Source organism: Zeus faber (assembly GCF_960531495.2).
Source record: "Zeus faber genome assembly, chromosome: 14".
Classification (NCBI taxonomy): domain Eukaryota; kingdom Metazoa; phylum Chordata; class Actinopteri; order Zeiformes; family Zeidae; genus Zeus; species Zeus faber.
In genome coordinates, this window is record NC_137200.1 from 18,980,364 (window position 1) to 18,994,111 (window position 13,748).

At 40.5% G+C, this 13,748-nt stretch overlaps 1 protein-coding gene across 5 annotated transcripts in view; it reads right to left on the bottom strand.

Moving 5' to 3' along the window:
• trim3b (tripartite motif containing 3b) overlaps positions 1 to 13,748 on the bottom strand; it is a 36,643-nt gene that overhangs the window by 14,027 nt on the left and 8,868 nt on the right. For 2 of the 5 annotated variants that reach the window (XM_080013250.1, XM_080013246.1), the window contains exons 1-2: positions 8,482 to 8,622; positions 2,235 to 2,410 (exon numbers count right to left, since the gene is read on the bottom strand). In XM_080013250.1, coding sequence (XP_079869376.1) covers positions 2,235 to 2,380 — 146 coding nt within the window. In that variant the 5' untranslated portion in view covers positions 2,381 to 2,410; positions 8,482 to 8,622. Of the gene's footprint in view, positions 1 to 2,234; positions 2,411 to 8,481; positions 8,623 to 13,748 lie in introns of those variants that run through there. The other 3 variants (XM_080013247.1, XM_080013248.1, XM_080013249.1) reach the window with 3 other exon arrangements.

Sequence of the window (13,748 nt, forward strand, 5' to 3'; positions counted from 1 at the left end):
ATCTTTATCTTTTTAAAACCCAAAGTATTTCCTCTGGCTCCTCTACCTCTGGTTGTCCGTGAGGAGGCCCCACAAAAGTATACCCTAAGGAGGTGTAGGCTTTCGGTTGGGGCGTAGACGCGGCTTCCCTCAACAATGGGCCTCTTTTCAGGCTGCGCGCCGTGGACAGTCCCTGATGCTGCGGAATGCACTTACTGCGAGGTTATTAGCGAGGAGCGCTCCGGACTGTTAAATTGTGGTTGTTGCGATTGAGCAAGTTCCCCAAAGACTCCTAGGGCTGAGTGCTGATCTGCCCTTCGAGAGATATTTAATATTTGAGACAAGTTTAAAGGGAATGAAGTTTCAGTGACAGTGAGACATTCTTGCAGCATTTGGAGACTACTTGAGTAGTTGGATGACTACTTTTACTTCTACTTGAGTCATTATAATTTTTAATACTTTTGCTTGAGAACCGTTTTTGGCTACTCCACACAACCTCTGCATTTCAGTGTACGGGCAAAACCTTGTTTTAAAGTTTAAAGTGAAAATGTTTTAAAGCCACTGCTTTTACCATCACCTCCTCTCACTGTTGTTTTGTATTTATTTTTTTTCTGCCTTGTTTAAACTGCCATTTTGATGTTGTTATTACATTATTATTTTTTTTACAGTATTCCATCATTGGATTTTATTTTGTTTCTTTTGGAAAGGCTTTTGTGCTCCATGTTTGGCAAGAGCTATGTAAATAAAATATAGCATAATCATTATTATTCATTTAGAACCTGAACCCACACCGATAACACAAATAGTAGCCTACGGTGCCTCCTGACAAATATAGACTGAACTTTCCATACCTAAATGTGCAATTCAAAGTTAGAGTTGAGTTTGCTAGGATTATTAACTGCCACTGACTCTTACCAGTTTATCACAACATACTTCAGCACCTACGAATAATATTAAGTGTTATTCGATTTTCACTGTAAACAAGTGCATAGTAAACTGCTGAAGTAATAAATGCACAATAAAGTATGTATTAATGTTCATAAAGAAACCAAAAAAAGCTTAGTAAATGTTTAACAAATTGACATAATAGGTAAATTAGTTAAACTCAATAAATGTGTTTGTAATGCTATTTTAAACAATTATAAGAAACTCATAAGGCTTTTTATTAACATTCTTAAGTAGTGTATAAACTGTGAACAAGTTTCTACAAAGTGTTTATAAATGTCTTATAATCTAACAATAAATGTTCGCAGTATGACACTATTTTTAACATTAATATAGTCTTATTGACACATCATAATGTTTATAAGCATCTTATAAGGAGTTTGTAAGGGCTTATATTAACTAACGCATATTACAAGATCCTTTATATAAAGTGTTACCAAACGTGCAAACCAATTTAATATTATTCAACTGTTTAAGACAAGTTGGGAAGAAAGCAACATTAATCAAAAAACACAATAAAAACTACCACAGTTACCAGGCAGCAGTGACTAATATTTACATTTGAAGGATAATGTCACTTACATTATTCAGAGTTTTGGCCACTGAAGTTGTGATGTCATCCAACCTGCATGTGCTACCCTGTGACGTGACTTGGGGGGGGTGTTCACAGCGTTTCCACAACATAACTTGGAGCAGCCTATTGAAAACACTCTCGTCCATAAACTACCATTTGAAAATTAATATGATCCTGAACATAACTCCGCCCTTTCAGATGGCGATGTTATCTGCTTTGGGAAGCTCTGATATAGATAGCCTAGTAGTTCATTCTGAGCTAAGGAAAATAGGAGGATGTGGAAGTAATTTTCCAGGACAGCGCAAGATTTTCCAGGACATTTTTACATTTTCTCACGTTTTCCGTGTGTTTTTCCGTGACTGGAATATTGGTCGACCTTTTTCTCCCAGGTTTTGCGGGTATTCCAGGAACGCGTGGGAACCCTGTGTTTTTCTTATGCGTGGATGGTCATCCATGGTGGCGACAGTTTGCTGAGCACAACTACTGTAGCTACGCCGCTCTATCACCGCGGCTGCATTTCACTTTTTGCCCAACCAGTGCATTCTTGCCGTGAAAGGCGGACCCTGCCACCAACAAAGGAGACAGCATGTAGAGGAGCACATACATAAAGTAAACACCTTGATTGGCTGTTTCTTATGTGGCAGTTCAATTAAGCATCAAATATGGGATATTTTAACAAAAAACCACTTCCAGTTACCGCTCCAACATCATTGCAGTAATAGTAAGAGTTAGTTACCTTTCACAGAAGGTGTGCAGACAAGGCAGAACCTTGGGGTTGTGGTAGTGGTCCAAGCAGATGCTGCAGACCAGAAACTGCTTGTCTATCTGACGCACCACAGGGCTGGTGCTGCCCATCTCCCGCTTTGCCATGGCAATAGACATGCAAGGCCAAGGAACACCGCAGCAGTTATCCTGCAAAGAGAAAAAATAAAAACATCAGCGCATGACTGTTTTCCACGACATCTTGCACTTTGTCCACCAAGTCTATATTTCAGTCGCTCATGGAACAAACCATGTCTTACTGTTCTTTTCTCCTATTGTTGTCCATCGTACCCATGAATACAAGATTCTGACGCTGAGCCACTTAGGTACCAGGAACTTATGTTACCAATGCAGTTTAATTCCCTGATGTCGGTAGAATGTGCCCATTGTTGTGGCATTAGTTCTAGGTTAATACCAGGCAAATGGCAGCTGACAAAGAACGGTGTGAAATGGAGGTACAGACCAGGCCATTCAGTACAACGGTAGATGCAGAGCGAATAGGCGCTTTTGGCTTAGCTTTTGATTAACAGCTCAACTGGAGCCCAACATTTCACAATTGGACACTAGCGGCTTTGAAGAAATGCCGTCTTCGGTGAGAGGAGATTTCAGTATCGAGAACGCTGCAATCGGCTCTCTGTGCCATGCAGGTACCCACACTGTGTGACGATCAAGCTCCCTCTCCCTCTCCCTCCCCCTCCCTCTCTTTCTCCCTCTGTCAATCTCTCCCTTGCTTTATATCGATCTTCCTCTGTGTCGTTCTTTCTTACCATAACAGTCGCTGCACACCACTGATTTCTCTTCCTCTTAAACGGTCTCGCAATCAAGCTGAACCCACCTCCTCCAAATGCAAGAAGCTACCTTCACGCTGCCCCAGTTGAGCAGGTACTGCATTTATTTGGATGTTTGTTCTACTTGGCCTGTTGGATATCCGTTGAGGCAGAATGGCCTTTTGGTCAGCAACACTTTGCATCAACTAGGGGAACCTACTGTATGCATAAGCAAGGCTTTAACCCTGCTGAGGCGTTCTTCTCAGATCTCTGACTAAGTTAATACAATTTCCACTTAGTTTTCTTTACATTTATAAGGCTTTGGACAAAGTGTCATTAAATGAATACATTTACTTTTTATTTAATGCTCTGCTGGGTAAAGGAAGACAACAACTAATCTTCACATATGATAATTTGTTTTTGCTCCTGTAGAAGCCACAAGTCCCAATGATATCCACCTTGTTTTAAGAAAAACATGCTTTATATTTGCGATGTTATCGAGACCACAGCGATATCTTAATTGGCGGAGCTCGCTGTGACCATGGAAATGTTTACCGCACTGGCTAATGGGTACACAGGTGCCAAAAGCTGATATTAATATCCAGTTCAATTGTACCTATGAATGAAATTCATACTGCGGGTATGACCCTATATCCCTATACTCGCCCACCTTGAATTGAATAGACTATTTGATTGAGAAAAAGCGAAACCAGTATCCCGCTTTTATTTTGTGATAGAACTAAATTTAAACTCATGCATTTCAAATTTTCATCCTCCATGGTCCCCCCAACCACCTCCCGGCATACTATTATCATGTTAGTTTTAGTGTACGTATCTGTGACCCCTTCCTTCCCCATGCCCCCTGCATCTTAAGTCAGATAAAATCTACCCATTCAAATGAATTGGTTTAAATTTTGTTCTGTCTAGCACGAAAAAAGTCGGACAATCGTACCCCGGGACATCATTCAATAGATACATTTCCGTTACTATGAGGAGGCAAAGGCGTGAGACCGGTTGGACTGATCCAAGCGGCAGTTCTTCGCCGGTGGGGCTGAGTGGATTTAAGGGTGAGCAAAAAACATACTTTAACCAACATGGAGCCCAGCCACGGCATTTAAACAGAAAGCAGAAAACGAGCTTGGGAACTCCAGATAAATATGATTTGGAGAGAATGACTGTTCATTCTCTCCAGTGATGAAAACCTGCCACAGACTCACAGTAGGTCAGCACATGAATTATTTATATTCCAGACACTGCCAGGCACTTCAAGCGCCTTTACATGCAGGGGGATAGGTATGCTGCAGACAAACGCAAAGATGCACTCACACACATTTGCGAGAGCACAAATGGAGGAGCCACGCACGCACACACAAAGAATAAAACCCAGCAACACACTCAAAAATACAGATCCACATTATCACACTCATCCCCCACCCAACTTTCCCCTGTCTGCACATATGTCACTGCTGCTGGCTCTACTGTAATACAGCACTAAATCTCTCTCCGTACTCTCCAATGGAGTCTACAATTGTCAGCTGTTACCCACTCCCAGCAGCAAATACACATGTAAGCCTGCACAGGCACACGAGAGCTGACACTGATGACACAGACACTGTGGGGGTCATGCGCGGGAGAGTCAGGCAGTTCGCTTTCAAGAGGATCTGCTGACAGTGTCAAGACAGCGAAGAGAAAGGTCACTTCTCAGGCCCACATCCAGGAGAGGGCGGCGTCTCAGCTTTCTGACGTTCGGGAGTCTATGAATGACTGCCAGCTCTGATCTAAGTGGTTATGTGATGATGAGCAGCATGTCATGTGTGTTGATTGGTCATCATCTGATACTGCATAGTAACGCAGAAGGACAATAGCATGTCCACACAATGTGATACCGGATCTAAGACTCCCTTGACCTAAATAAATGAATAAATATCCGAGATAGCATTAAAACATTATTGACATCTCTCTCTCTCTCTCTCTCTCTCTCTCTCTAAGCTCTTTAAGGAGGAGTGGTCCAAAAATGCTTTTATTTTGGGGGTTAAGTATTACAGGGCCAACGCAGAGAAATGGCGACTGTTAAACTTTTAGGTAGGGGAAGCGAAGATGGCGATCTACCTCACAAGAGGAAACAAACTGAGAGGAAAGGAAAGTGTTTTAGGGAGCGTGTTTGTGGCGTTGGCCAGGGCAAGAGTCTTCATCGATTTTAACTTTCACAGACTGATGAAGAGTCTGGATGTCTTCATCAAGCTGTGGTGTTTTAATGGCATCATCTGTTCGCTGGTAGAGGACGACCTGTGCTTCCAGTCTGTTTTTAACGTGTAGGGCTCTGTTATTGAACAAAGTGTGGTTTTATTGTCTGCAACTGTGACCAAGAGAAAATGTTAAAATAAAGATGCTTTAAAAATCAAAAAATCTCTCTCTCTCTCTCTCTCTCTCTCTCTCATACTAATATTATCATTATGTGATGATGCGTCTCTCTAATTTTAGACTGATGTGCGTATTAGTGAGCCGACAAGAAGTGATGAAGTGATGACAGTCGATCTAAAATAAGGCCGGGGGTCTAGAATGGGGCAGCCACATGGACTGCATTTGTTTATGTTGCTGTCTATTAGTCTGCTGTCATGATCATAAATAGTGTAAGTAAATACTATAATCATAGTTTAACTTAGTATAACTAGTATAACTGTGTTCTTCTTAGCATTGTTTTTATCTTTTTATTTTTGTTCTCAAATGTTCTTTTTCATTCACTTTAAATCATAAATTACTGGAAATTATTCATTCCCAAATGCCTGTAAAGCACTTTGAGCTAAAAATCTTGTATGAAAGGTGCTATACAAATAAAGTTTATTGTTATTTTTATTATTATTATTATTATTATTATTATTATTATTAATAATAATAATAATGATAATAATAATAATAATAATAAGAAGAAGAAGAAGAAGAAGAAGAAGAAGAAGAAGAAGAAGAAGAAGAAGAAGAAGAAGAAGAAGAAGAAGAAGAAGAAGAAGAAGAAGAATATACACCTATAACTGTAATATACACATCAACCTTGTGCAGAAGAGTCATTCATTGACATTGAACTTTGGAACATACGTAAAAATGGCAGCAAATTTGCCTCAACAGAACTGATGGCAACCTTCCAAATTAGCATTTTAATTTGTTGCAATTTCTAACTGTGGCTGATATGTGTCTTAAATATGGATGTAAACCTTGGGTTGTAGGATATAAAATATACAAAATGATACAAAATTATTGTGACCTCAAATAATTGCGATCATGTATGTATAATGTGGGACGTATGATTGTGAGAGCTCTTTTTGAAATATTACTTACACAGTTATACAACACGGAAGGCTCGGATTGAATTGTGGTGAGTCATATCGTGAATATAGGTTTGACACAGCCCACTGGCAAATATTGGTACTGAATTTCCAGTTGAATTTTAAAGTGAGAGATGTTTTGTTCGCCCCCCTCTCAACAGGGAGCAAACGAAGCACTGCAATCCAACTGAGACTGCACAGTCCATGACTCATCTTGCTCAATTTTCTACCCATGAATAGAAGATTTAATTTAAAAATATTCTACCCACTGATGAACTCAATGTAAGGTGTCTGTGTCGTGATACGCATGTTCGTAGGAATCTACTCAAGTAGGCCTACAATGAAAGTGCATCTTATTGAGACATTCAGTGCGATTGCAAGGCCAATAATATTGTTGATTATTTATATTTTTCTGAAAAAAGATAAAAATAAAGAGAGAGATGATTCAACTGCTTTTCCAATTGATGTCCAGAAAGAAAACAAGCGCAGAAAAGTATAAAAAGAAGCTAAAATATCTAACTCTTATCGATTGTAGGCTTTTTCAATAGATGTGGCCATGTTTTCTCGAAACAAACAAATTCAGCACATGGCCATCCGGGTCTGCCATAGTCAATATTGTAGTTTTGGAGAAAATTTTAAAGACATGATATAGAGATCATATCATTCATACGCTCATTCTGTGATATACTAGTTGTTAAAAATAACAATCAATGGACTTTCATACATGTCTTTTCTTTCTGTAACACATAACCTTGTTACGCTGTTTGAATTACGTTTTCGCAATTAGATGGACGTGTCCATCTATTTGAGATCACATCCATCTGTGATATTCTTACACACAATCTAACCTTGTCAAAAACATGTAAGGCAGAACACTCCGAAGTGCAGTCGCATCATTACATGGATACGCTCAACACCCACCCACAAGGGAAAGGCATGTCAGTCCAGACGTTTACAAACTCTGACAGACCGCTTCCTGTGAAGGCAGAAAATCGAGAAAGCTCACTTTTTTGGGAGACTACAATTTGAGCCCCCGCCGGAATATGTATACTGTTTTCTGTGCCACGACACAAATGTGCCTGAATCACGGCAGCATGAAAAGCAATAGAAAATAACCCTATAAATCCAAGAGGCATTTATCAAAATAAAATGTCTAACCTATCGCTATTCTGGAATAAATTCAATCAATCTTACGATTACATATTGTGACATATATTTGGTAATGCAACAACTGGATACAGTGAAGCACAAATATGAAAATACCACAATACAAAGCGCAAGAGGAATTGGAATGCTACTGATGTATCCATATCTTTCAAATACATTTTATTGCCATATGTTGAGATGCCTTCAAAAAACAATGAATACCCATTCAAATACAACAACAAGATAGATACAACACAACTATACTCTATTACAAAAGAATATTAAAATACTGTAATACAACCTAATGGACATTGGGTTGAACTCCATCAAAAATTAAAGAAGAATGATTATAAGTTGTGTATATATATATATATATATATATATATATATATATATATATATATATATATATATATATATATATATATATATATATATATATATATATACATACACATACATACACATATATATATATCTATACATTTGTACATACTAGTGCACATGATCCTTGTAAGTTCTTTCACAAAATGCGCTGACAGTTTGGTGTTAAGAAATATGACTAAAAATGTAATACTTACAATAAGCACCAGAAACGTAATTAATTATTCTACCCTTAACAAGGAGCGTTACCTCTCACCTCTAGAGAAGATTTTAAGAAACTGAACTGGCAAGACATGACAGGAACGCACAACTCTTCTTGAGTTTAGCAGGGGAACAGGTTTCTTTGGCTGAAGGGAGGGAAAGAGCCATAAGAAAAAAAGTGGGAGAGAGAGAGGGAATGATGAAGGTAAGGCTCTCTCGCTCTCTCCCTCCCTCTCTCCCTCCCTCTCCCACACTTGTCATGTGCTGTTAAATATGGAGCAACAGCCTCCACAAACATTTACATTGAAATTCATGCACCCATGTTCACTTTGTTAAACACACACACACACACACACACACACACACACACACACACACACACACACACACACACACACACACCTACCTACTGTCAAGAGGAGAGTCAGACGTACATGTGTCTCATGGATCAGAGTCAGGAAAGCGTAGCGGCAGCTCTGTGGTCGTGGTCAGAGTCGTCCATTACTACCAGTGCATGCACGCCCCCAGCCTACCACTCTCATAGACACATTTCCTCCCCCTCTCTCTGACCGCCTCTCACTATTCTTTTCCTTGTTCCCTTTAACTGCGATTTCCCCTCCCCACATCACACACTCACACACACACACACACACACACACGCACACACACACACACACACGCACACACATAAACACGTGTGCCCAACACACACACAGTCATGCTGAAAATAGTCAAACGCCAAACAACAACAGAGGGTGGGACTGGGCTTCCATAAGTCCCGCCCACTGTCAGTATTGTTTACCAGCATGAGCTGACTGCATTCCCTGCTACCGGCGTGCTCTGATTGGCTGTGAAACTGACACTGGGTTCGGAAAGGGATTGCGTCACAGGCCAGCAATTTGTGTTGGTAAGTGGGAGAAAGACGTAGAGACCGGAGCGTATCAAATGAAAAGACCAGCTACAAGGAAAGAATAGGTGGTTGGCCAGCGAGACCGGATGGATTTATGTCATTGGCCACTTTCCTTCGACCGCAAAATGAATAGAACTTGGAGAAGAACGGGTATTTGCTTTTGGTATATCGCTCCGATGACTTTAAATGAATGCATATGAATAGTTCTTTAAAAAATAGGTCATGTAATCTGCAAAGCGCAGCGGCTGAGGAGTGGCTGTGATCTTCAAAACATCTGGACTGTCTGACCTCCTCCTATCCCTACAAACTCCAAGCTCAAACATACACGCACGCACACACACACACACACACACACACACACACAGAGCAATCACATTAAACTCACAGCGCACACGGTTATATAATGGGTGATGTCATTTTTTTTTTTTGGTGATAATTTGGAGCAGATCATTCTTCTCTCACCTTAAAGTATCAAATAACCCATATGAAAGGATTTAAAATAAGTAGAATACCATAAACAGGAAAGGGATTATCACTTAGAAATCCAAGCTAAAGATTTTAAGAAGCTTACTTTTTTTTACTTGACCATTTCCAATCTTTTTCCTTACAAAAAAAACAACAACAACATCACAAGACAAGACAGTCCATTCAAGGTGACCGAGGGCTCATTCTGAGCAGGAATTTGTGCATAAAAGGTCAAAATCCCCAATCGACACTTAATCCGTCCGGATTGACTGCAGTCGGCCCTCCGCCCTCGCATGGGGCTGTGCTGCCGCTACACCCACTCACCTTGTCCCCAAATCTCATTAACTCTTGGGCTCCAACACTGTGGTGAGCCTGACAGGAAGGACGGAATGATTTGATGGAAGGATGGACTAAATACATAAACCCATCACCGCTGACACACGATTAGACTGCAAAAAAAGGTTAAAACATTTCAGAGTTGAACAGAGCACTGGGGCACTTCCTTTGTTGTCTGCCCCCCGTGCACATCCATTCAATAAGCGGACGTCCCTTATTCGTCACAAAGGCCTTTTTTTTTTTGGTAACATAAACAACACAACAGCCTTGGTAGGTTTAAGTGGTATAAGCGTGAGGTTGCCTGGGGGCCAGGCGGCACTTGTCCGGCAGGGCGATGGCATGATGAGACCACTCGAACAGAGACAGTACGACTACGAGGCCTCTCTGCCATGGATACGAGAAGGAAATGCCAAAAGACCAACAAGCAGGTCAAAGGTGGCAACAACGCCTGATCGATCCATGAGTTCAGCTGAGAAATAGCTATTGTGACTCAACATTCTAGGCTGGGCGGTACTGACAAAATCAAATATCCCAATATTTTCGACAAATACCTCAGTAGTGATAATTGGACGATATTTTGGGAAGATCTACTGGTGCCTTTAGATATTATTTACACACAAGAATTAATGAGAAACATTCTGTAGTAATGTGGATATGGTCAAGCAGGTAGAGGCCTTGATTAGAATGGATAGAACATGAAGATGATGAAGTTCAGAAAATGGTATTACTGTAATGCAGAATTAAAGACAATGTTTAACTACATTGCAAAATAACTAAGCCTGGGGCTTAGTTATCAATGTAAACAATGACTAACTATTCTTGTTTCTGTTGAGGTTCACTAAGGAACGTATTATTATAAGTTAATATAGGTCCCTCAAGGGCCCCAAAACATGTTTTTGAAGGGTTTTTTTTTTTTGCTTAAAAATACCGCTCAGATTATGCATTCTTGTCATTCTAACATGCCTCTATAACATCCTGTTTCAGGACGCTCTGTTCCTGAGGTCCCTAGTTCTGTCAGCCTCATGGGGTTTGAGCACAAGTTCCGGGTTCTGTGAGCCAATGATGTTTGAGCTTTACTTCAGGGTTCCTTTCTATGAAGTCCGTAAACTCTCACTGATTTCACCTCATCAGTCCACCAAAATCTGTTTCTGAACAAATTCGAGGCAAAAATCACGCAATCCAGTTTCTGAATCTTCACTCAAATTAGATCTACAAGGCTTCTACAAAGTTTGCCCTGACTTTCGTTGCTATTACCGCACCAGCTCACCGCACGCAGCGATTTTTTGTTCCATCGTAACGTCGGAAAATAAGATTAAATAAATACATCTACAATAAAAAACACAATTTTTATTGGTTTTGTTTGGAGAAACACACAGCGGGTCGCACACCGCAGTCTACGGTCTATGTACTGTATCATTTTATAAAATCTTTTTAGACAGAAGCAGAATTATTTTTTAAATACTTCGACTGCAGTTTCTTCACGGACAGTTGGTGTTAATGCCTCTTTCTTTGAAAAGATTTATGCTGGTCTGTGAAATGAACAGAGCAGTGCCCGGTAGCGCTTGTTCATCTCCAGCCATGGGTGGAGTTGGGCGGTTCTAATTTCATTGAAGCCCCACTTGACGTAGGAAGGGATTGCAAAACTGAAGGGCTTGTTTCACCATATGTATTTTGAAACAGACAGCTCACAAAAAATGGAGTAAATTGTCCTATTTTACAGTTTGTGTGTTAGTAGACCCATCAGAGACCCAAATGTACAGTATGTGCACAAGCACTGAAAAGACGAGTTTTTCATAATAGGTCCCATTTAAGTTGTTGTATTGACGCAATGCACTAATATAAATACGTATCATATTGCACTAACATAGACAAAGAAGAATTACGAACGACACTATTTTATTCGGATTCCTTACCGCATCTTGCACTTGTATCTGGTTGATTTTAGATACAGGAGCTCATGCCCTTTAGTTCCAGATTACTCCAATGGTCGATGTATGCTTTGACTGTTTCTGCTTCTTGTGTAAGTCGCTTTGTACAAAAGCATCTACTAAATGAGTACAAAAATTAAATTTAAATTTAAAAAATAAAATAAACCCGGGTACAACACACGGAAAAAACCCTGAGGCATAAATGGAACAATTCTGCATAAAATGTGAAATGTGAGAAGGAGGATCCTACATAGGTTGTTCGCGTGCCGATTCCCCCTGCTCTGATCTGGTAGCTCGTTATTTTTTCCTCATCGTGGTCATTTATCTCCTATTCCTTAGAGCTTTTACGAGCCGTGTTCTCCGCCCTGGCTCGCTCCGATCTAAATCCTGACAACTGTTATGAAGGAAAGAGGAAACCTCAGACATTTCTAAAAACAATGAAAGAGAAGGAAGGGGGGGAGGGGGTGGACTAGGAGCCGAGGCAAGAACATAGCAACACAGAGAAAGAGAGGGGAGTGCCGAGAGAGGAAATTCACAATTAGGTAATTCCTGTAAGTCACAGAAACACACACAAACACACACTCTGAGCGGCCGCAATGGTATTGTCCAAATCTGGCAGCTTTCCTCAGTTATATGGCCAGTGGACATGAGCCAGGTGCAGACCAGCCCCAGTGACCTTCGTTGAAACTCAGCCAATCCCCATTCTCATGCATGGTCCTGTCTTAAGCCCCCACATGCATATTTCTATATATAGAGCTATCGGTTCTCATACGCCTCACACCACGCCAGGCACGTGCCCTGCCCGGCACACTTGCAGAGAACATGAGAATGAGAATGTACTTTAACCGACCAGCATAATAATGATCTAAAAATGCCCTGAGTTCTCTTTTCATTTTCTGACTTTTCCCTCATTGACTTGGTTTTCAGCACACTCAGTCATGCAATCCCCATCTTACATTCAGGTTCCCACTTGTGTAAAAACACATTCACTGTGCACACAATAAGTTGTGTGTGTGTGTGTGTGTGTGTGTGTGTGTGTGTGTGTGTGTGTGTGTGTGTGTGTGTGTGTGTATATATGATTGTCCAAAAGTAATCTGTACATGACAGTTTATTTAGGTTCCGCTGTTCCCCTTCATGCTCAGACTATTAAAAAAGACACAAAACATATTCAGGGCTGTAATGGCTTCTTCACAGCAGTAGAGAACATTTTCATCAAAACAGGGCCGCCACAAGAGTTGGCATAGCGACCACTTAAACACAGCTAGACATGTTTTGTGAGAACTGTCAGCAAGGTTGGAAACAGGTCCCATCCCATCAGAAGCACAAAACTGTCAGATAATAGGAGTCGTACTGGTACTATACAGAGGGAATTTAAGTCATGGTGTACAAACAAGTACTGTGTGATTAGTTGGGTTTTTCTGCTCGATCAAAATTCCATGCAGGTTTTCTCGGTTATGGACAAAATGTTGAGTCAAATTGTTCAAACCCTCTTTACTATTTCAGCTTTAACACACATTTCGTGATTGCAGAGCACAAGGCCTTTCCTTTGGCCTGTTTTGTCAGAAAGCAGGAGACACCAATTTATGCTCTTTTGAGGGGAGATTAATCCATTTGCTGTCCCCCGTCAACGCTCTCATCCACTCGTGTGTATTAGACGTGCATGTAAATCATGCTCTTACTGTAATTCACAGAACGGATAAAGTCGTTATATTTTGCACTTGCGGGTTTTGACACGCACACATTTAGAAACCCGAAATAACTCAGACAAAGCATTTACATGCCCAGACGAATTGAAAGATAGACAGAGAGAAACCTATTTGTCCTAATTGGGTTTCCCATAATGCAATGACTGCCTTACTCTGATTACGGAAATCACACTACTGTTTCCAAGACCATTTGTGTAATCAAAGTATTTCCTTAAACTGACTATGATCAGATTATTAGTGTGACTTAAGCCGCTTTCACACATCCTCCGCAACCCTGAAATTGTCCGGACATTACCCGGAGGAGCTGTATGTGTGAACGCAAATGTCA